The following is a 24,045-nucleotide window of genomic DNA, read 5'->3' as shown; positions in this document are numbered from 1 at the left end:
AGGAAGGATGTAAATGCATTAGAGGCAGTTCAGAGAAGGTTCACGAGACTAATATCTGTAATGAGCGGGATGTCTTATGAGGAAAAGCTGGACAGGCCAGGCTTGTATCCGCTGGAGTTTAGAAGAGTAAGATGCGACTTGATTGAAACATATAAGATCCTGAGGGGTCTTGACAGGGTGGATGTGGAAAGGATGTTTCCCCTTGTGTGAGAATCTAGAACTAGGGATCACTGTTTAAAAATAAGGGGTTGCCCATTTAAGACAGAGATGAGGAGAAATGTTTTCTCTCAGAGGGTCGTGAGTCTTTGCAATTCTCTTCCTTAAAAGGTGGTGGAAGCAGAGTCTTTGAATATTTTTAAGTCAGAGGTAGATAGACTCTTGATAAGCGAGGGGGTGAAAGGTTATTGGGGGTAGGCGGGAATGTGGAGTTGAGGTTACAATCAGATCAGCCATGATCTTGCTGAATGGCGGAGCAGGCTCAAGGGGCCGAGTGGCCTACTCCTGCTCCTAATTCGAATGTTCGTATGTTCTGCATAGAAATTAGTTAGACACCAGACATATCACTCTGTTATTATTTTCGTTTTACTTCTTTATGTAAACTTGTCGCTGATGTTGAGAAATGATTCTGTTTGGAGGTGGAGATGTGAACTCAGAATCAGTGCCAAAGTGAAGATAACAGTGCTCAACCCCTGATGTGGGAGCCTGTGTTTCCCGTGTACTTGGTAAATGGCACTGGATTAAATATCAAGGTGGCTGTCAGCCCTATGTGACTCCACCCACTGTGCTGATGGTGATTTCCCCATCTTATATCACAAGGGGAAACTCTGGGACTTGGGAGGATAGTTACTGGAGGAATTATCTGGAAGCTGAACCAGTGAGAACCCATCCCAGTGCTGTGTACTGGGAAATGGCCGCAGTATCCTGGGTTAAACTCCAGTGGGACACTTGAACAAACTTGGGGGTCTGAAACCCTTGGTTCTGTCAACATGCACCCACACAGTCTGAATTAGAATTAGAATTAGAATATTACAGCGCAGTACAGGCCCTTCGGCCCTCGATGTTGCGCCGATCATCTGACCTACACTATTCCATTTACATCCATATGTCTATCCAATGACCACTTAAATGCCCTTAAAGTTGGCGAGTCTACTACTGTTGCAGGCAGGGCGTTCCACGCCCCTACTACTCTCTGCGTAAAGAAACTACCTCTGACATCTGTCCTATATCTTTCACCCCTCAACTTAAAGCTATGTCCCCTCGTGTTTGCCATCACCATCCGAGGAAAAAGACTCTCACTATCCACCCTATCTAACCCTCTGATTATCTTGTATGTCTCTATTAAGTCACCTCTCCTCCTCCTTCTCTCTAACGAAAACAACCCCAAGTCCCTCAGCCTTTCCTCGTAAGACCTTCCTTCCATACCAGGCAACGTCCTAGTAAATCTCCTCTGCACCCTTTCCAAAGCTTCGACATCCTTCCTATAATGCGGTGACCAGAACTGCACGCAATACTCCAGGTGCGACCTCACCAGAGTTTTGTACTGCAGTCAGCTTATGAGAGTCCGTCTGTTGGGAATAGGGTTTGGAATCCACATCTGGACCCTGCATTTATTTCTGGACACTGATTTACTGAAACCATTAATTTTTCAGTTGCCCCTCCCCCATTCTGCTCCACCACTGCACTGTCCAGTTTTAGATCAGTCTTTAGTATTCACGATTCCTAGAAGTATCTTCAGAGTTTGAATTCTTGTTTTGCTCTTCCTCAAACATGTTCCCTTTCTTTGAATGGAACTTTTCCTGACAATTGCTTACATTTTAATATTGATACTGAAGAGTGAGTGAAGTTGGAGACTCTTGTTCTGCTTTTTGTTATATTCAAGTGATTAAACAATTGCGTGAAGATATTTTCATCGTCAGTGATTGTAATTCCCCAGGTCCTATTGCTGACATTTTGTGGTAGAGCAACAGTTTAATCTGCTTCTCTGTGTCCACCAGATCTAATCATATAGGCTGCCAACTGAAGGGGATTTGTCCATGGATGGGTTCTTTACCCTGTGTAGTTCGGGGCGAGGAACACTCCAGGAATGGAACAGTCATATCTTTATTGCTGCAGTTCCTGGGGCAGCCACTGAGTGGCAGCACCAGTCTGGGTCTGGTCACTGATGTTAAGCAGCAGCTTCAGTTTGTGTCAGCCTGGTTTCGGAGGTACAACAACAACTTCTATTTATATAGCACCTTTAACATAATAAAATGCCCCAAGGCTCACAGAAGCATTATAAAACAAAGTATGACATCGAGTCACAAAAGGAGATATTAGGTCTGATGACCAAAAGCTTTTTTTTTAATTCGTTTATGGGATGCGAGCGTCACTGGCCAGGCCAGCATTTGTTGCCCATCCCTAATTGCCCTTGAGAAGGTGGTGGTGAGCTGCCTTCTTGAACCACTGCAATCCATGTGGGGTAGGTACACCCACAGTGCTGTTAGGAAGGGAGTTTAGTCAAAGTTTGGGCGGCACAGTGACGCAGTGGTTAGCACCGCAGCCTCACAGCTCCAGCGACCCGGGTTCAATTCTGGGTCAAAAACAAGAAATGCTGGAATCACTCAGCAGGTCTGGCAGCATCTGTGGAAAGAGAAGCAGAGTTAACGTTTCGGGTCAGCGACCCTTCTTCGGAACTCAATTCTGGGTACTGCCTGTGTGGAGTTTGCAAGTTCTCCCTGTGTCTGCGTGGGTTTTCGCCGGGTGCTCCGGTTTCCTCCCACAGCCAAAGACTTGCAGGTTGATAGGTAAATTGGCCATTATAAATTGCCCCTAGTGTAAGTAGGTGGTGTGGGGATGTGGTAGAAATATGGGATTAATGTAGGATTAGTATAAATGGGTGGTTGATGGTCGGCACAGACTCGGTGGGCCGAAGGGCCTGTTTCAGTGCTGTATCAAAAAAATAAAAAAGAGGTAGGTGTTAAGGAGAGTCTTAAAGGAGGAAAGCGAGGTGGAGAGGTTTAGGGAGGGAAATCCAGAGTTCAGGACCCAGGCAACTGAAGGTGTGGCCACCAATGGTGGAGTGATTAAAATTGGGGATGCTCAAGAGGCCAGAATTAGAGGAACACAGAGATCTTGTGGGGTTGGAAGAGATTACAGAGATAGGGAGGGGCGAGGCCATGGAGAGATGTGAAAACAAGGATGAGAATTTTAAATAAAAGCAAAATACTGCAGATGCTGGTATCCACAGTATTTTGTTTTTATTTTAGTGTTTAATTCACGGACACTTCTCTTCCAGGAATGCCTACCTTGAAAAAGTTCTGCTCTTCTCTCCGACGGGATTTTCGTTTGTCTCTTTTACCTTGTTCACCTTCATTGCTTTCTATTTCCCTCCTGGTATTTGATAAGGTATCTACCAAAACTCGTTTTCACAGGCACATCTCCTTCCTCAGTGACTGTCTCCGGCTCCTACTTATTCCACGTGGATTCCAACTGCAGTTTCACCCATCATGCTTTGAAACCACCCAGGATTACAGGTATCTCCGAGAAATACAACGTTCCTCGGACTGCTACTCTCGCCGCATCCTGAGAGCCACACTCAGTGCTATGCGCCGCCACATGCACACACTGGACCTCTCTCTCCAGCAGCACCGTCTCACCTGATCTCAAAGCTGTTCTACTCCGCAGTTTCATTTCATCTTTCGTCTCATCCGACGCATTAACAAAAAACTTTTTTTCTTCCTTTCAGGTGTTAAGGAACACAAGCTCCAGCAGCTGATGGGGACTAATACCCCCTCCAGATCCTCCTTCCGCTTCACTTCCCTCTGACCCCATCCCTTCTGATCTGACCCCTTGCCGTGTATTCAGTGTACACTCTGACCTCCCCCTCTCTGATGCTGAACATTCTGTACTCAGCAAAGGTCTCAGTTTTATCCCCTTACGTCCCCACCTCAATGAATTTCGCGCTCGGCATGACGTTGAGCTCTTCTTCAGTCACCTCCACCTCCGGGCTCACTTCTTTGGTCAGGAGTCCTCCCCCCGACCAGTAGACCAACTCATTCGCCTCCAGCATTCTCCCTCTACCTGCACCCCTCCCCCTGGCCTCTTACCTGCTCTTGATCTTTTCATTGAAAACTGTCGGCGAGATATTAGTCATCTCAATTTCTCTGCCCCCCTCACTCACTCTAACCTGTCCCCCTCTGAACTTGCTGCACTCGGTTCTCTCAGGTCTAATCCCGACATTATCATCAAACCTGCAGACAAGGGTGGTGTTGTGGTTGTCTGGCGTACCAACCTCTACCTTGCAGAAGCTCCACACCTCCATCCCCCACCAGGATGGTTTGAGGGCTCTCCGCTTCTTCCTGGAACAGAGGCCCAACCAGTCCCCATCCACCACCACCCTCCTCCGCCTGGCTGAACTTGTTCTCACATTGAACAACTTCTCCTCCAACTCCACGCACTTCCTTCAAGTAAAAGGTGTTGCTATGGGTACCCGCAAGGGTCCCAGTTATGTCTGACTTTTTGTGGGATATATCGAACATTCCTTGTTCCAGTCCGACTCAGACCCCTCCCCCAACTCTTTTTCTGGTATACTGCCAGACCTGCTGAGAATTTCCAGCACTTTTTGTTTTTATTATATGAGAAATTTAAAATCAAGACGTTATTTGACCAGGCGCCAATATAGGTCAGTGAGTACAGGGGTGTTAGGGAACGGGACTTTGTGTGTGTTAATGTAGGTCAGTGAGTACAGGGGTGATAGGGAACGGGACTTTGTGTGTGTTAATGTAGGTCAGTGAGTACAGGGGTGAAATTGGCGGTCTTAGTGATGGCGTGAATATGTTATCTGAAGCTCATTTCGGGGTCATGTTGGAACACCTCAAACCTTCTGGGAACAGCAGAACCCTGGCTGTTAACCCCTGGATTACAGCACACTTTGCACAGTTCTGGTCTCTGTATTACAGGATACTGGAGAAGGTGGAAAACAATTTACAAGGTCAATCGCAGAATTGAGAGATTGTACCTACCAGGAACGACTAAACAGGTTGGGGATCTTTTCTCTGGAACAGTGAAGATGGCCTGATAGAGGCCTTTAAAATTATGAAAGGACTCGATAGGATTGATATAGAGAAGTTTTTTCCCCCTTGTTTGGGAGACCAGAACTGGATCAATTTAAGACAGTCACTAATAAATCCAATCGGGAATTCAGGAGAAACGTCTTTCCCCAGACAGTGTTGAGAATGTGGAACTCGCTACTTCAGGGAGTAGTTGATATGAATAGATTTAAGGAAAAGCTGGATAAACACATGAGGGAGAAAGGAACAGAAGGATATGGTGATGGGGGGAGATGATGAGGGGTTGGGAGGAGGCTCGTGTGGAACATTATCACCAGCACGGAGCAGATGTGCTGAATGGTCTGTTTCTGTAAATACTGTGTAATTCTGTGTAATATGATTGTGGATTCAAATTCCACTGCAGGAATTAAATGCAGAATTTCCGTTGATGTTCTTGTGCAGAACTGAGGGAGAGCCCAGGGGATCTGCTTCCACGGGATGAACGGCTTGGGGTGATTTTAACTCTAGCCGCCTGGTGGAGACGTTCCCGGTCACATCCCTCTCCTTCCATTTTAACCTCCTTTTAAAGCAGATGCAGCAAGAATTTGCCATTGAGAGCTTCTTTAATTCTGCAGACTGGGGTCTGTGATGTGATCACTGCTATTTTTACTGGTGTCCTGAGTGACCAGGTTTATCCAATGTACAGCGATGGAGAGGAGCCGAGAACAGGAGAGGCCCAATCAGGTACAGGAGGAGGAACATATCTGCCCTGAGCTCTACCCCCTCCTCTAACCACCCCACCCACCCCTCCCCTCCCCCTGACCTTCTCCCACCCAGTTCCACCCTCTCCTCCACTCCTCCCCCACCCTGCACCCTCTCCCCACCAGCTCCCTTCCCCTCCCCCACCCGCTCCTCCCTCTCCCCCACCTTTCAGCCCCTCCCTGCTTCAATGTCCTGCTGCCTGATTTTCTGTTCCTGCCTGCCAGTCTTGTTCCTCTGGGTTTAGGAGGGCAGTTGACCAGGTGTCTGAGATGAGACCCAGGGGTTCAAATCACTGTGGCATTATCCTGTCAGTTGTGGGGAGGAGGGGGCGTTTGACACTCACCCAGCCCCTCTCCAGTTCCCACTCCGAGTTAAATTCAGGGCTGGAGGGTTCTGATGAAGGGTCACTGACCTGAAACATTAACTCTGCTTCTCGCTCCACAGATGCGACCTGACCTGCTGAGTATTTCCAGCACTTTCTGTTTTTATTTCAGATTTCCATCATCCGCAGTATTTTGCTTTTGATTTATGATATATAACTTGAGGTGTCTGCCTGTTCAGCTATCTTTAAAAAATCTTGCAGTGCGATTAAAAGTGATGGGGAGATTCCTGAGCATCTTACATCATCACAAAATACAAGTAACTGGTCATCATCTCTCTGCTCGTTGTCTGCACTGCTTGGCTGCCATATTTCCCAAAGTAAGAGAATAATAACTGGTTTTGGAGAGGGTGCACAAGAGGTTTAGAATTAGAATTAGAACATTACAGCGCAGTACAGGCCCTTCGGCCCTCGATGTTGCGCCGACCTGTGAAACCATCTGACCTACACTATTCCATTTTCATCCATATGTCTATCCAATGACCACTTAAATGCCCTTAAAGTTGGCGAGTCTACTACTGTTGCAGGCAGGGCGTTCCACGCCCCTACTACTCTCTGAGTAAAGAAACTACCTCTGACATCTGTCCTATATCTATCACCCCTCAACTTAAAGCTATGTCCCCTCATGTTTGCCAGCACCATCCGAGGAAAAAGACTCTCACTATCCACCCTATCTAACCCTCTGATTATCTTATATGTCTCTATTAAGTCACCTCTCCTCCTCCTTCTCTCCAACGAAAACAACCTCAAGTCCTTCAGCCTTTCCTCATAAGACCTTCCCTCCATACCAGGCAACATCCTAGTAAATCTCCTCTGCACCCTTTCCAAAGCTTCCACATCCTTCCTATAATGCGGTGACCAGAACTGCACGCAATACTCCAGGTGCGGTCTCACCAGAGTTTTGTACAGCTGCAGCATGACCTCGTGGCTCCGAAACTCGATCCCCCTACTAATAAAAGCTAACACACCATATGCCTTCTTAACAGCCCTATTAACCTGGGTAGCAACCTTCAGGGATTTATGTACCTGGACACCAAGATCTCTCTGTTCATCTACACTACCAAGAATCTTCCCATTAGCCCAGTACTCTGCATTCCTGTTACTCCTTCCAAAGTGAATCACCTCGCACTTTTCCGCATTAAACTCCATTTGCCATCTCTCAGCCCAGCTCTGCAGCCTATCTATGTCCCTCTGTACCCTACAACATCCTTCGGCACTATCCACAACTCCACCGACCTTAGTGTCATCCGCAAATTTACTAACCCACCCTTCTACACCCTCTTCCAGGTCATTTATAAAAATGACAAACAGCAGTGGCCCCAAAACTATCCTTGCGGTACACCACTAGTAACTAAACTCCAGGATGAACATTTGCCATCAACCACCACCCTCTGTCTTCTTTCAGCTAGCCAATTTCTGATCCAAAGCTCTAAATCACCTTCAACCCCATACTTCCGTATTTTCTGCAATAGCCTACCGTGGGGAACCTTATCAAACGCCTTACTGAAATCCATATACACCACATCCACTGCTTTACCCTCATCCACCTGTTTGGTCACCTTCTCGAAAAACTCAATAAGGTTTGTGAGGCACGACCTACCCGTCACAAAACCGTGCTGACTATCGCTAATGAACTTATTCTTTTCAAGATGATTATACATCCTGTCTCTTATAACCTTTTCCAACATTTTACCCACAACCAAAGTAAGGCTCACAGGTCTATAATTACCAGGGCTGTCTCTACTCCCCTTCTTGAACAAGGGGACAACATTTGCTATCCTCCAGTCTTCCGGCACTATTCCTGTCGACAATGACGACATAAAGATCAAGGACAAAGGTTCTGCAATCTCCTCCCTGGCTTCCCAGAGAATCCTAGGATAAATCCCATCTGGCCCAGGGGACTTATCTATTTTCACACTTTCCAAAATTGATAACACCTCCTCCTTGTGAACCTCAATCCCATCTAGCCTAGTAGCCTGAATCTCAGTATTCTCCACGACAACATTTTCTTTCTCTACTGTAAATACTGACGTAAAATATTCATTTAACACTTCCCCTATCGCCTCTGATTCCACACACAACTTCCCACTACTATCCTTGATTGGCCCTAATCTAACTCTAGTCATTCTTTTATTCCTGATATACCTATAGAAAGCCTTAGGGTTTTCCCTGATCCTATCCGCCAATGACTTCTCGTGTCCTCTCCTTGCTCTTCTTAGCTCTCCCTTTAGATCCTTCCTGGCTAGCTTGTAACTCTCAAGCACCCTAACTGAGCCTTCACGTCTCATCCTAACATAAGCCTTCTTCTTCCTCTTGACAAGCGCTTCAACTTCTTTAGTAAACCACGGCTCCCTCGCTCGACAACTTCCTCCCTGCCTGACAGGTACATACTTATCAAGGACACGTAGTAGCTGCTCCTTGAATAAGCTCCACATTTCGATTGTGCCCATCCCCTGCAGTTTCCTTCCCCATCCTACGCATCCTAAATCTTGCCTAATCGCATCATAATTTCCTTTCCCCCAGCTATAATTCTTGCCCTGCGGTATATACCTGTCCCTGCCCATCACTAAGGTAAACCTAACCGAATTGTGATCACTATCACCAAAGTGCTCACCTACATCTAAATCTAACACCTGGCCGGGTTCATTACCCAGTACCAAATCCAATGTGGCATCGCCCCTGGTTGGCCTGTCTACATACTGTGTCAGAAAACCCTCCTGCACACACTGGACAAAAACAGACCCATCTAAAGTACTCGAACTATAGTATTTCCAGTCAATATTTGGAAAATTAAAGTCCCCCATAACAACTACCCTGTTACTCTCGCCCCTGTCGAGAATCATCTTCGCTATCCTTTCCTCTACATCTCTGGAACTATTTGGAGGTCTATAAAAGACTCCCAACAGGGTGACCTCACCTCTCCTGTTTCTAACCTCGGCCCATACTACCTCAGTAGACGAGTCCTCAAACGTCCTTTCTCTCGCTGTAATACTCTCCTTGATTAACAATGCCACACCCCCCCCTCTTTTACCATCTTCTCTGTTCTTACTGAAACATCTAAATCCCGGAACCTGCAACATCCATTCCTGCCCCTGCTCTACCAATGTCTCCAAAATGGCCACTACATCGAGATCCCAGGTACCAACCCATGCTGCAAGCTCACCCACCTTATTCCGGATGCTCCTGGCGTTGAAGTAGACAGACTTTAAACCAGGTTCTTGCTTGCCAGTGCCCTCTTGTGTCCTTGTAACCTTATCCCTGACCTCACTACTCTCAACATCCTGTACACTGGAACTACAATTTAGGTTCCCATCCCCCTGCTGAATTAGTTTAAACCCCCCCGAAGAGCACTAGCAAATCTCCCCCCCAGGATATTGGTACCCCTCTGGTTCAGGTGAAGACCATCCTGTTTGTAGAGGTCCCACCTACCCCAGAAAGAGCCCCAGTTATCCAGGAAACCAAAACCCTCCCTCCTGCACCATCCCTGCAGCCACGTGTTCAACTCCTCTCTCTCCCTATTCCTCGCTTCACTATCACGTGGCACGGGCAACAACCCAGAGATAACAACTCTGTTTGTTCTCGCTGTAAGCTTCCACCCTAGCTCCCTGAATTTCTGTCTTAAATCCCCATCTCTCTTCCTACCTATGTCGTTGGTGCCTATGTGGACCACGACTTGGGGCTGCTCCCCCTCCCCCTTCAGGATCCCAAAAACACGATCCGAGACATCACGAACCCTGGCACCTGGGAGGCAACATACCAACCGTGAGTCTCTCTCGTTCCCACAGAACCTCCTATCTGTTCCCCTAACTATGGAGTCCCCAATGACTAATGCTCTGCTCCTCTTCCTCCTTTCCCTTCTGAGCAACAGGGACAGACTCTGTGCCAGATACCTGTACCCCATTGCTTACCCCTGGTAAGTCGTCCCCCGCAACAGTATCCAAAACGGTATACCTGTTGTTGAGGGAAACGGCCACAGGGGATCCCTGCACAGCCTGCTGGTTCCCTCTCCTTCCCCTGACGGTAACCCATCAACCTACTTCTTTTACCTGAGGTGTGACTACCTCCCCATAACTCCTCTCAATAACCTCCTCCGCCTCCCGAATGGTTCCAGGGATTAGGGATTCCAGTTACATGGAGAGACTGGAGAAGCTGGGATTGTTCTCCTTCGAGCAGGGAGAGTTAAGAGATTTAATAGAGGTGTTCAAAATTATGAAGGATTTTGATGGAGTAAATAAGAAGAAACTGTTTCCACCAGCAGGTGAGTTAGTAACTCGGTACCATACTAGAAAATCTCCCAGCTCTCCATGCAGCACTGACTGACCTGGGGGGTTTTGCAATCACAATAGCCCCTCTTTCCATTTGTCATTCTCTTAAAGGAGTTAATAAAGTCGATAGACAGAAACTATTTCCTCTGGTGGGAGGAGTCCAGAACAAAGGGGCAGAACCTTAAAATTAGAGCCAGGCTGTTCAGGGGTGATGTGAGGAAGCACTTCTTCACACAAAGGGGAGTGGAAATCTGGAACTCTCCCCCAAAAGCTGCTGAGACTGGGGATCAATTGAAAATTTCCAAACTGAGACTGATAGATTTTTGTTGGGTTCGGGGATTAAGACTTTTGGAGCCAAGCCGGGGAGATGGAGTTAAGATGCTGTTCAGGCAGGATACGGGGAGAAAGCGGGAACAGGGTACTGAGTTTGGATGATCAGCCATGATCATATTGAATGGCGGTGCAGGCTCGAAGGGCTGAATGGCCTACTCCTGCTCCTAGTTTTCTATGTTTCTAACTGCATGACAGAACAGGTTGAAGGGGCTGAATGGCCTACACCTGTTGCTATGTTCCTATATTTCTTTGTTCCTCTATGGCCACATTACTTCATGGTGTCACAGAATTTAGCTTTCCGGTTTCCAATATCTGAAATGTAAATTTTGTGCAATGCTGTGTTTACAGTTACATCACAATTATTTTGTAACCCTCATCAACAAATCTAACGAGAGGCCAGACTCCTGCTGATCAGACAGGCATCATACAGCTACAGGCTGCTTAAAATGTATTAGGTACCACAGGGGTGGTGCAGTGGTTAGCACCGCAGCCTCACAACTCCAGCGACCCGGGTTCGATTCTGGGTACTGCCTGTGTGGAGTTTGTAAGTTCTCCCTGTGACCGCGGGTGCTCCAGTTTCCTCCCACTGCCAAAGACTTGCAGGTGATAGGTAAATTGGCCATTGTAAATTTCCCCTAGTGTAGGCAGGTGGTAGGGAATATGGGATTACTGTAGGGTTAGGATAAATGGGTGGTTGTTGGTCGGCACAGACTCGGTGGGCCGAACGGCCTGTTTCAGTGCTGTATCTCTAAATAAAAATAAACACTCTAGTAACCTCAGAATGAAACAACCAAACCAGGTATCTTTGGACAACACCAAATTAACTACTTATTAAAAAACTGAATCTTAAATACTATTAAGATTAACACTATGTCCAAAGGCCTTATAACTTCTTATTTTAAGATAAACAAAGAACAAAGAACAGTACAGCACAGGAACAGGCCATTTGGCCCTCCAAGCCTGCGCCGATCTTGATGCCTGTCTAAACTAAAACCTTCTGCACTTCTGGGGTCCGTATCCCTCTATTCCCATCCTATTCATGTATTTGTCAAGATGCCTCTTAAACGTCGCTATCGTATCTGCTTCCACCACCTCCCCCGGCAGCAAGTTCCAGGCACTCACCACCCTCTGTGTAAAGAACTTTCCTCGCACATCCCCTCTGAACTTTGCCCCTCGCACCTTAAACCTATGTCCCTTAGTAACTGACTCTTCCACCCTGGGAAAAAGCTTCTGACTATCCACTCTGTCCATGCCGCTTATAACTTTGTAAACCTCTATCATGTCGCCCCTCCACCTCCGTCGTTCCAGTGAAAACAATCCGAGTTTTTCCAACCTCTCCTCATAGCTAATGCCCTCCAGACCAGGCAACATCCTGGTAAACCTCTTCTGTACCCTCTCCAAAGCCTCCACGTCCTTCTCGTAGTGTGGCGACCAGAATTGCACGCAATATTCTAAGTGTGGCCTAACTAAAGTTCTGTACAGCTGCAGCATGACTTGCCAATTTTTATACTCTATGCCCCGACCGATGAAGGCAAGCATGCCGTATGCCTTCTTGACTACCTTATCCACCTGCGTTGCCACTTTCAGTGACCTGTGGACCTGTACGCCCAGATCTCTCTGCCTGTCAATACTCCTAAGAGTTCTGCCATTTACTGTATACTTCCCACCTGCATTAGATCTTCCAAAATGCATTACCTCACATTTGTCCGGATTAAACTCCATCTGCCATTTCTCCGCCCAAGTCTCCAACCGATCTATATCCTGCTGTATCCTCTGACAATCCTCATCACTATCCGCAACTCCACCAACCTTTGTGTCGCCCACAAACTTACTAATCAGACCAGCTACATTTTCCTCCAAATCATTTATATATACTACAAACAGCAAAGGTCACAGCACTGATCCCTGCGGAACACCACTAGTCACATCCCTCCATTCAGAAAAGCACCCCTCCACTGCTACCCTCTGTCTTCTATGACCGAGCCAGTTCTGTATCCATCTTGCCAGCTCACCTCTGATCCCATGTGACTTCACCTTTTGCACCAGTCTGCCATGAGGGACCTTGTCCAAGGCTTTACTGAAGTCCATATAGATAACATCCACTGCCCTTCCTTCATCAATCATCTTTGTCACTTCCTCAAAAAACTCAATCAAATTAGTGAGACACAACCTCCCCTTCACAAAACCATGCTGCCTCTCGCTAATAAGTTTGTTTGTTTCCAAATGGAAGTAAATCCTGTCCTGAAGAATCCTCTCTAATAATTTCCCTACCACTGATGTAAGGCTCACCGGCCTATAATTTCCTGGATTATCCTTGCTACCCTTCTTAAACAAAGCAACAACATTGGCTATTCTCCAGTCCTCTGGGACCTCACCTGTAGCCAATGAGGATGCAAAGATTTCTGTCAAGGCCCCAGCAATTTCTTCCCTTACCTCCCTTCGTATTCTGGGGTAGATCCCATCAGGCCCTGGGGACTTATCTACCTTAATGCTTTGCAAGACACCCAACACCTCCTCCTTTTTGATAATGAGATGACTGAGACTATCTAAACTCCCTTCCCTAGGCTCATCATCCACCAAGTCCTTCTCTTTGGTGAATACTGATGCAAAGTACTCATTTAGTACCTCGCCCATTTCCTCTGGCTCCACACATAGATTCCCTTCTCTGTCCTTGAGTGGGCCAACCTTTTCCCTAGTTACCCTCTTGCTCTTTATATATGTATAAAAAGCCTTGGGATTTTCCTTAATCCTGTTTGCCAATGACTTTTCATGACCCCTTTTAGCCCTCCTGACTCCTTGCTTAAGTTCCTTTCTACTGTTCCTCAAGGGATTCATCTGTTCCTAGCCTTCCAGCCCTTACAACTGCTTCCTTTTTCTTTTTGACTAGGCTCACAATATCCCGCGTTATCCAAGGTTCCCGAAACTTGCTAAACTTATCCTTCTTCCTCAATGGAACATGCTGGTCCTGGATTCTAATCAACTGACATTTGAAAGACTCCCACATGTCAGATGTTGATTTACCCTCAAACAGCCGCCCCCAACCTAAATTCTTCAGTTCCTACCTAATATTGTTATAATTAGCCTTCCCCCAATTTAGCACCTTCACCCGAGGACTACTCTTATCCTTATCCACAAGTACCTTAAAACTTATGGAATTATGGTCACTGTTCCCGAAATGCTCCCCTACTGAAACTTTGACCACCTGGCCGGGCTCATTCCCCAATACCAGGTCCAGAATTGCCCCATTCCTAGTTGGACTATCTATATACTGTTTCAAGAAGCCCTCCTGGATGGTCCTCACAAATTCTGCCCCATCCAAGCCCCTCGCACTAAGTGAGTACCAATCAATATAGGGGAAGTTAAAATCACCCACCACCACAACCCTGTTACCTTTACATCTTTCCAAAATCTGTCTACATTTCTGCTCCTCTACCTCCCGCTGGCTGTTGGGAGGCCTGTAGAAAACCCCCAACATCGTGACTGCACCCTTCCTATTCCTGGGCTCCACTCATATTGCCTCGCTGCACGACCCCTCCGAGGTGTCCTCCCGCAGTACACACACATACACTCAAAAACTAACAGTTAACCAGTTTTAAAAGTGGAGTTTTTAAAATTAGCTGTCTCTTCAGAATAAACAAAATAAATAAGGTTTTTGTAGGTTATGTTCCTGATGGATGAGGTTTTCTAATGTGAAAATAATCAAAGGTCACCCGGAGTCTTCATGACCTGAGATGGGGGCGAAGTTGGGCAATGTTATAGATGTGGAAATAGGCAGTTTTCGTAACGACGTGAATATGAGGTCAGAAGCTTATCTCGGGGTCAAATGTGACACCAAGGTTAAAAACAGACCGGCTTAATCTCAGACTGTTGCCAGGGAGAGGAATGGAGTCAGTTGCTAGGGAATGGAGTTTGGAGCGGGGACTGAAAACAATGGCTTCAGTCTTCCCAATATTGAATTGCAGGAAAAATTGGAGAAAGTTACTGCATTAGTTCCACAGGACTGACGTTGTGTGACACCCAAGCCTCAGTATGATTAATGAATGGAGCAAGTGGGCCTTGTTTCCATATATTTATGAACAGCTGCGCTGTATGTTATTCACAACAAATAATCAGTAAATCCAATGCAGAAAATGGCACCATTTTCTATGCAACATCACTAACTTTTCTAAGTTGATGCATGACCTGGACACCCTCCCTCTCTCAGAATAGCAGTCCTCAAAGCTTCTTGAATGTCGGCCTGTCTGCAGCCTTTGACATGGTTGACAATGCAATCCTCCTCTGACGCCTCTCCACTGTTGCCCAGTTGGGTGGGACTGCTCTCACCTGGTTCCATCCTTATCTATCAAATCATAGACAGAGAATCACTTGCAATGGCTTCTCTCCCTGCTCCTGCACCATTACCTCTGGTGACTCCAAGGATCTATTCTTGACCCCTTCATATTTCTCATCTTCGCAACATTGTCAGAAAACACAGCGTTAGTTTTCATATGTACATTGATGACACCCAGCTCTACCTCACCACCAACTCTTGTGACTCCTCCACTATCTCTAAATTATCAAATTGCTTATCTGACAGCAGATACATATGAACATATGAATTAGAAGCAGGAGTAGGCCATTCGGCCCCTTAAGCCTGCTCTGCCATTTGATAAGATCATGGCTGATCAGAATGTGCCGTCAGCTCCACTTTCCTGTCTTCCCCCATAGCAAAGAACAAAGAACAGTACAGCACAGGAACAGGCCATTCGGCCCTCCAAGCCTGCGCCGATCATGATGCCTGCCGAAACCAACACCTGACTCTCTTGTTTATCAAGAATCTAACTTGATAAGAAGAAATTTCCTCCAAATAAATATTGGAAAGACCAAAGCCACGGTCTTCAGTCACTGCTCCATATCCTAGCTACTGACTGCATCCCTCTCCCTGGCAACTGTCTAAACAGAATCAAACTGTTCCTCAACTTGTCATATTTAACCCTGAGATGGACTTCGAGCCACATATCCACACCATCACTATAGCTCCCTCTCTAACATCGCCCCACTCTGCTCCTGCCTCAGCTCATCTGGAATTCATCCATACCTTTGTTACCTCGAGACATGACTATTCCAATGCATTCCTGGCTAGTCTCCCACATTCTACCCATTGTAAACCCGAGCTCATCCAAAACTCTGCTGCCCGTGTCCTAATACGCGCCAAATCCTGTTCCCACATCACCCTTGTGCTCACTGGCCTCCAGTGACACCCCGTTAAGTAAACCCTTGATTTCCAAATTCTCAGCCTTGTTTCCAAATCCTTCCAAAGCCTTGCCCCTCTCTATCTCCGTAGGGTGCTATATAAATACAAGTTTTTGTTGATTTGGCTCTTAATTAAGAACATAAGAAATAGGAGCAGGAGTAGGCCATTCAGCCCCTCAAGCCTGCCCCGCCATTCAATAAGATCATGGCTGATCTGTCCCAGGCCTCAACTCCTCTTTCGGGTCTGCTCTGCACAACCCTCGACTTCCCGAGATTTCAAAAATCTATCTACCTGCTCCTTAAATACATTTAGTGACCTAGCGTCCACAACGAGACTCCAGGATGGTATGTTGCCTCCCTGGTGGTAGGGTCAAGGATGTCTCGGAGCGGCTTCAGGACATTCTGAAAGGGGAGGGTAAGCAGCCACAGGTCGTGGTCCATATTGGTACTAATGACAGAGGCAGGAAGAGAGATGAGGTCCTGCAAAGTGAATAAAGGGAGCTAGGCAGAAGGTTAAAAAGCAGGACCTCTAGGGTTGTAATCTCAGGATTACTCCCTGTGCCACGTGCCAGTGAGGGTAGGAATAGGAGGATTAGGCAAACGAATGCGTGGCTGAAGAGCTGGTGTAGGGGGGAGGGCTTCAGCTACTTGGATCATTGGGATCTCTTCTGGTGCAGAGGTGACCTGTACAAGAGAGACTGGAAGGGGACCAATATCCTTGTGGGGAGGTTTGCTAATACTACTCGGGAGGGTTTAAACTAGTCTTGCAGGGGGGTGGGACCCAAAGTGGTAGTCTCTCAGATGAGATAGTTGAGGCAAATGTAGAGGTTAAAGCAAGCAAGTCCAGTAGGCAGGCCGGGCAGGGGCAGCACTGGGAGCATGGAAGGTCTGGTTGGCTAAATTGCATTTACTTTAATGCAAGAAGCCTTACAGGTAAGGCAGATGAGCTCAGAGCATGGATCGGTACATGGGATTGTGATATTATAGCTATTACGGAAACATGGTTGAGGGATGGGCAGGACTGGCAGCTCAATGTTCCGGGGTACCGATCCTTCCGGTGTGACAGAGGTGGAGGTAAGAGAGGAGGGGGAGTTGCACTATTGATTAGGGAGGACATCACGGCAGTACTTAGAGAGGATATCCCGGGGGGGATGTCCAGCGACGCCATATGGGTAGAACTTAGAAATAAGAAAGGGGTGATCACTTTGATGGGATTATACTATAGGCCCCCCAATAGTCAGAGGGAATTGGAGGAGCATATGTGTAGGATCACAGATAGGTGTAGGAAATATAGGGTTGTAATAGTAGGTGATTTTAACTTCCCTAATATTGACTGGGACTGCCTTAGTGCTAAGGGATCAGATGGGGAAGAATTTGTTAAGTGTGTCCAGGATAGTTTTCTGAAGCAGTATGTGGATGGCCCTACTAGAGAAGGGGCTAGACTCGACCTCCTCTTAGGAAATGAGGATGGTCAGGTGGTTGATGTGTCAGTGGGGGAAGCACTTTGGGACCAGTGACCATAACTCTATTAGCTTCAAGATAGTTATGGAAAAGGATAGGACTGGTCCTCAAGTTGAAGTCCCAAATTGGGGGAAGGCTAATTTCGATGGCATCAGACAGGAACTCTCAAAAGTTGAATGGGAGAGGCTGTTTACAGGGAAAGGGAAGTCTGGCAAGTGGGAGGCTTTTAAAAGTGAGATAGGAAGAGTTCAGGGCCGGCATGCTCCTGTTAGATGGAAGGGCAAGGCTGGCAAGTTTAGGGAACCTTGGTTGATGAGGGATATTGAGGGTCTGGTCAGGATAAAGAAGGAGGCATATGTCAGGTATAGGCAGCTGGGATCAAGCGAGTCCCTCGAGGAGTATAGGGGATGTAGGACTACACTTAAGAAGTAAATTAGGAGGGTGAAAAGGGGCAATGAGATTTCCCTGGCAGATAAGATAAAGGAGAATCCTAAAAGATTCTATAAGTATATTAAGAGTAAAAGGGGAGCTAGGGAGAGAGTAGGTCCCCTTAAGGATCAGTGTGGCAATCTATGTGTGGAGCCACGGGAAATGGGCGAGGTCTTAAATGAATATTTCTCGTCTGTATTTACTGTGGAGAAGGTCATGGAAGCTAGTGAGTTCAAGGGAGGGAACAGCGATATCCTGGAGCATAACAACATTACAAAGAGGAGGTGTTGGAGTTTTTGAAGTGCATTAAGGCGGATAAATCTCCAGGGCCTGACCAGGTGTATCCTAGGATGCATTGGGAAGCAAGGGAGGAGATTGCTGGGGCCCTGGCAGAGATTTTTGTATCATTGTTAGCCACGGGTGAGGTACTGGAAGACTGGAGGATAGCTGATGTTTTAATTATTTAAGAAGGGCAGCAGGGATAAGCCAGGGAACTACAGGCCGGTGAGCCTTACATCAGTGGTGGGAAAGTTATTGGAAGGGATTCTGAGAGACAGGATTTATATGCATTTGGAAAGGCATGGTCTGATTAGGGATAGTCAGCATGGCTTTGTGCGTGGGAAATCATGTCTCACGAATTTGAGTTTTTCCAGGAGTGACCAAGAGGATTGACGAGGGCAGGGCGATGGACTTAGTCTACATGGACTTTAGCAAGGCCTTTGACAAGGTCCCGCATGGTAGGCTGGTCCAGAAGGTTCGAACACATGGGATCCAGGGTGAGCTAGCAAATTGGATACAAAATTGGCTTGGTGATAGGAGGCAGAGGGTGGTAGTGGAGGGTTGATTTTCAGATTGGAGGCCGGTGACCAGTGGTGTGCCGCAGGGATCAGTGCTGGGCCCTCTGTTGTTTGTCATATATATTAATGACTTGGATGTGAATGTAGGGGGCATGATTAGTAAGTGTAGGGGGCATGATTAGTAAGTTTGCAGATGACACCAAAATTGGTGGTATAGTGGACAGTGAAGAAGGTTGTCTAAGGTTACAACAGGATATAGATAAACTGGGAAAGTGGGCAAGGGATTGGCAAATGTAATTTAATGCAGACAAGTGTGAAGTGATGCATTTTGGGAAGTTAAACCAGGGCAGGACATATACAGTGAATGGCAGGGCCCTGGGGAGTGTTCTTGAGCAGAGAGACCTTGGCAAGTACGTAGTTCCCTGAAAGAGGCAACACAGGTAGACAGGGTGGTGAAGAAGGCGTATGGCATGCTTGCCTTCATCGGCCGAGGCATTGAGTACAAGAGTTGAGACGTCATGTTACAGTTGTACATAACATTGGGTTAGGCCGCATTTGGAGTACTGTGTGCAGTTCTGGTCACCGCACTACAAGAAAGATGTGATTAAGCTAGAGAGGGTGCAGAAAAGATTCACAAGGATGTTGCCTGGTTTGGAGGGCTTGAGTTATAAAGAGAGATTGGATAGGCTGGGTCTGTTTTCCCTGGAGCGAAGGAGGCTGAGAAGGGACATGATAGAGGTGTATAAAATTATGAGAGGCATAGATAGGGTAGATAGACAGAGTCTGTTTCCCATGGTAGGGGTGACTAAAACTAGAGGGCATAGATTTAAGGTGAGAGGGAGGAGATTTAAAGGGGATCAAAGGGGTAAATTCTTCACACAAGGAATAGTGGGTATCTGGAATGAGCTGGTCAGGAGGTGGTGGAGGCAAGGACAGTAGCAACATTTAAGAGGCATCTGGACAGGTACTTGAATGAGCAAGGCATAGAGGGATATGGAATTAATACAGGCAGATGGGATTAGTATAGATTGGCATTATGGTCGGCATGGACGCGGTGGACCGAAGGGCCTGTTTCTATGCTGTACGACTCTATGACTCTATAACTCTCTGAGGTAGAGAATTCCAGATATTCACTACCCTCTGAGAGAAGAAATTCCTTTGCATCTCAGTTCTAAATGTGTGCCCCTTTATTCTGTAACCATGTTCCCTAGTTCGAGATTCCCCACCAGTGGAAACATATTCTCAACATCTACCCTGTCAAGCCCCCTTAAAATCTTATATGTTTCAATAAGATCACCTCTCATTCTTCTAAACTCCAATGAATAAAGACCTAACCTGTTTAGCCGTTCTTGATAAGACAACCCCTTCATCCCAGGAATCAGCCGAGTGAACCTTTTCTGAACTGCCTCCAATGCTAGTATATCCTTCTTTAAATACGGGGACTAAAACTGTACACAGTACTCCAGGTGTGGCCTCACCAACACCCTGTACAGTTGTAACAAGACTTCCCTATTTTTAAACTCTAACCCCCCCAGCAATAAAGTTCAAAATTCCGTTTGCCTTTTTAATTACTTGCTGCACCTACATGCGAACTTTTTGTGTTTCATGCAGATTCTTTCTGTCCTCATCACAACATGCCTTCCCACCTACCTTTGTATCGTCAGCAAATTTGGATACACTACACTCTGTCCCTTCCTCCAAGTCATTAATATAGATAGTAAATAGTTGAGTCCCCAGGACCGATCCTTGTGGCACTCCACTAGTTACAGCTTTCCAACCTGAAAAACAACCCATTAATCCCGACTCTCTGCCTTCTGTGTGTTAGCCAATCCTCAATCCATACCAACACATTAACCTCAATACCCTGAGGGGGAGAGGGAAGGGAGATGTGAGGGGAGGGAGGGAAGGGTGAGGGTTTGGGGAGAGGGGTGATGGGAAGGGGGGAAGAGGGGAGAGAGGGAGGGGGAGAGGAGAGGGTGGGTGGGTTGAGGGGAGGGGGATGGTGGGTTAAGGGGAGAGGGGAGGGAGGGAAGAGGGGAGGGAGGGGAGCGGGGTGAGGGGAGGAGGATGGTGATGGAGGAGGGGACCGAAGAGGGAAAGCAGGAGAGAAAGAGCGAGGGGTGAGGGGGGAGGTGAGGGGAGAGGGGTAAGGTGAGAGGGAGAGGGGGAGGGGGTGTGGGAGGGAGGGAGGGAGGGATCAGTGAGGGGAGGGAGGGGGGAGGGAGGGGTGAGGGGAGAGGGGAGGGAAGGGATAGGAGAGGTACAGTACATCTTCCAGTTCGCCTTCATCCACAGTACATATAACTCCCTCAAAGAACTCCAATAAATTGGTTAAACATGATTTCCCTTTCACAAATCCATGTTGACTCTGCCTGATTACCTTGAATTTTTCTAAGTGTCCTGCTATAATATCTTCTAACATTTTCCCTAAGACAGATGTTAAGCTAACTGGCCTGTAGTTTCCTGCTTTCTGTCTCCCTCCCTTTTTGAATAAAGGAATTACATTCATTATTTTCCAATATAACGGAACCTTCCCCGAATCTCAGGAATTTTGGAAAATTAAAACTAACACATCAACTATCTCACTAGCCACTTCTTTTAACACCCTAGGATGAAGTCCATCAGGACCCGGGGACTTGTCAGCCTGCAGTTCCAACAATTTGTTCAGTACCACTTCCCTGGTGATTGTAATTTTCTTGAGTTCCTCCCTCCCTTCCATTTCCTGATTTACAGCCAATACTGGGATGTTACTTGTATCCTCAATAGTGAAGACCGATGCAAAATATCTGTTCAATTCATCTGCCATCTCCTTATTATCCATTATTAATTCCCCAGGCTCACTTTTTATAGGATCAATGCTCTCTTTGTTAACTCTTTTAAATATCTATAGAAACTCTTACTATCTATCTTTATATTTTTAGCTAGCTTTCTCTCCTACTCTAATTTTACCTTCCTTATCAATCCTTTAGTCATTCTTTGCTGCTTTTTATATTCTGTCCAATCTTCTGACCTGCCTCCCATCTTTGCGCAATTATATGCTTTTTCTTGAAGTTTGATACTATCTTTAACTGTTTTCGTTAACCATGGGGAAAAAAAGAGGGGCAGAAAGGAAATGGGGAGAATGAGTTTGAGGAAGAGAGAGTCCGTCTGAGTTACAGGGGGCTCTCACTGTCTATACATTCTTATATATTACCCTATATAATGGTATAGATATGATTCTATAGGTCTCAGTTACTTCACTCCCTCCTCCCGCGGCCAAAACGCGCCGAGCAACGCGCCAAACAAACCCGGAAGCGAGACAGTTGCTCGAACACCATTGGTCAACTGCTCGGAATGTAACCACTGCCGCCGAATCCCATTGGCTACTGACGTCCTGACGTCTTCAGCATGTCGGAGCGCGCCAGAATCGCAGATTCCGCGGCGGCGGCTCAGAGAGAGGGAGAGAGAAAGAGGGAAGGAGAAAGAGAGGGGGAGAGAGAAAGAGGGAAGGAGAAAGAGAGGGGGAGAGAGAAAGAGGGAGCGTGAAAGGGATAGGGGGACACAGAGACACAGAAGGAGAGGGAGAGAGATAGTGAGGGAGATAGTGACGGGGAGAGAGGGATTGAGAGAGAGGGATAGAGAGAGAGGGATTGAGAGAGAGGGAGGGAGAAAGAGGGAAGGAGAAAGAGAGGGGGAGAGAGAAAGAAAGAGGGAGCGTGAAAGGGAGAGGGGGACACAGAGACACAGAAAGAGAGAAGGAGAGGGAGAGAGATAGTGAGGGAGATAGTGACGGGGAGAGAGGGAGGGAGAGAGAGAGAGAGAGATAGTGACGGGGGGAGAGAGGGAGAGAGATTGAGAGGGAGGGAGAGAGATAGTGACGGGGGGAGAGAGGGAGAGAGATTGAGAGGGAGGGAGGGAGAGCCGGCTCCGCGATGCAGCCACTGTAGATTTTAGAATTCGATCCATTTTGTATATTTTAAAAAGTTACAATCACTGCGGCAAGGTGAGTCAGTTTCATTCGTTTATCCATTTAGTAATTGTAACACATTCTCTAATGTAAACATCATGAAGATGATTTCACCTCCTCTTTCTAGATATTGCTGTACATTCTCAGCATTATGTGTTTTTCTCTTGTTAGATTTCTGTATTTGCTTTGATTTCTGGTTCACACCAGGTAATTTGTCTTAATATAACATCTGTTTCTGTGACTGACAGGTTCAATTTATCTGCTCAGTTCCAAACCCTTTCTGAAACTCTTTATCTCATCCAGTAATCATCATTTTGTGAGGAGACTGTTTAGGAATCGCCCGCCCATCTATCTACCGGGGTCACAACATCACTATCTTTGTGCCAATTTTTAAAATTAATTAAGGGGTTAAAATCGCTTCTGATATTTGGACTTTGCAACAAACTGAATGGGAGAATTGGCAGTGAAAAGCGATCGTGATTTTCTTAAACAAAAAACAAAATCCGGTTGATTTTAAAGGAAAAAGGGGATTTTTCCAAAGTTGGCTGGTGCGTTACTGTAAGAATTGTTTAGAAGTTGGGAATTCTGTCCTGTTCAGATGTGAGTGTAAATCCAGGATAGGAATATCCCAGCACCTCCTGTGTCTGCTTAAATATTCCACGAGAAGGGAATACAGTAAACCGTGATGAGGATATTATTGGTGGCAGGGTCGTCAACGTGAAAGTAACAATGATTTAGTTATGAATGAACTTGACTTTTTATTAAATATGCGTTTGTATGTTTTTTATTTTATAGATGAGCTGCTTGAAATTGAAGGATCTCGTGAGTACACGAATAGGAAAATGTGATTTCCCCTCCGAGACCCTGAATAGTGAAATAAAAATTGCACAAAAGGTAAATCTGATCTGTAGATTTCTTGTATCTGGGTTTATTAGAAATAACATGGAGGATGTAGAAAGCAGATCAGACACTAACCCTGCAGAACTCTGGCTGAATCAAAAACCTAACTTGACCAGGATTGCATTTAATGTTTCAGCATCAAGGATTCAGCCTTCATTTTTGTTATACCTGTGGCTTTGACTGTTTCAGGAGCAGGAGGAGGCTATTCAGCCCGTCCCCTTAGATCCTAGCTGATCTGTATCTCGACGCCATTTACCTGCCTTTGCTTAATATCCTTCCATACCCTAACTCAACGCAAATCTATCAGTCTCAGTATCAAAAGCTCCACCTATCCCCAGCAGCCACAGCCTTTTGGAGGGAAGAGACTTCCTGATTTCTGCTACCCTTTGTGTGAAAATGTGCTTCCTGACTTTTCACCAGCTCTTGTAGGAACTGTGTGAATCTTGCTCAGTTCTCGGGGCAGTTCTTCCTGAATGCTGTATTTGGTGAAACACTGCATCAAACAATCCTGGGG

The 24,045-nt window shown here is 46.5% G+C and overlaps 1 protein-coding gene across 2 annotated transcripts in view; it reads left to right on the top strand.

Moving 5' to 3' along the window:
• Positions 1–22,572: 22,572 nt before the first annotated feature.
• Positions 22,573–24,045, top strand: part of LOC137379377 (transcription factor E2F7-like) — a 40,865-nt gene continuing 39,392 nt past the window's right edge. For both annotated transcript variants that reach the window (XM_068050097.1, XM_068050096.1), the window contains exons 1-2: positions 22,573–22,667; positions 23,427–23,525. In XM_068050097.1, coding sequence (XP_067906198.1) covers positions 23,427–23,525 — 99 coding nt within the window. In that variant the 5' untranslated portion in view covers positions 22,573–22,667. The remainder of the gene's footprint in view (positions 22,668–23,426; positions 23,526–24,045) is intronic.

The sequence above is a fragment of the Heterodontus francisci genome, chromosome 18, assembly GCF_036365525.1.
Source record: "Heterodontus francisci isolate sHetFra1 chromosome 18, sHetFra1.hap1, whole genome shotgun sequence".
In the NCBI taxonomy this organism is placed as follows: Eukaryota; Metazoa; Chordata; class Chondrichthyes; order Heterodontiformes; family Heterodontidae; genus Heterodontus; species Heterodontus francisci.
The sequence above is the reverse complement of the archived record's forward strand: the minus strand, read 5'-3'. Positions and strand labels throughout refer to the sequence as shown.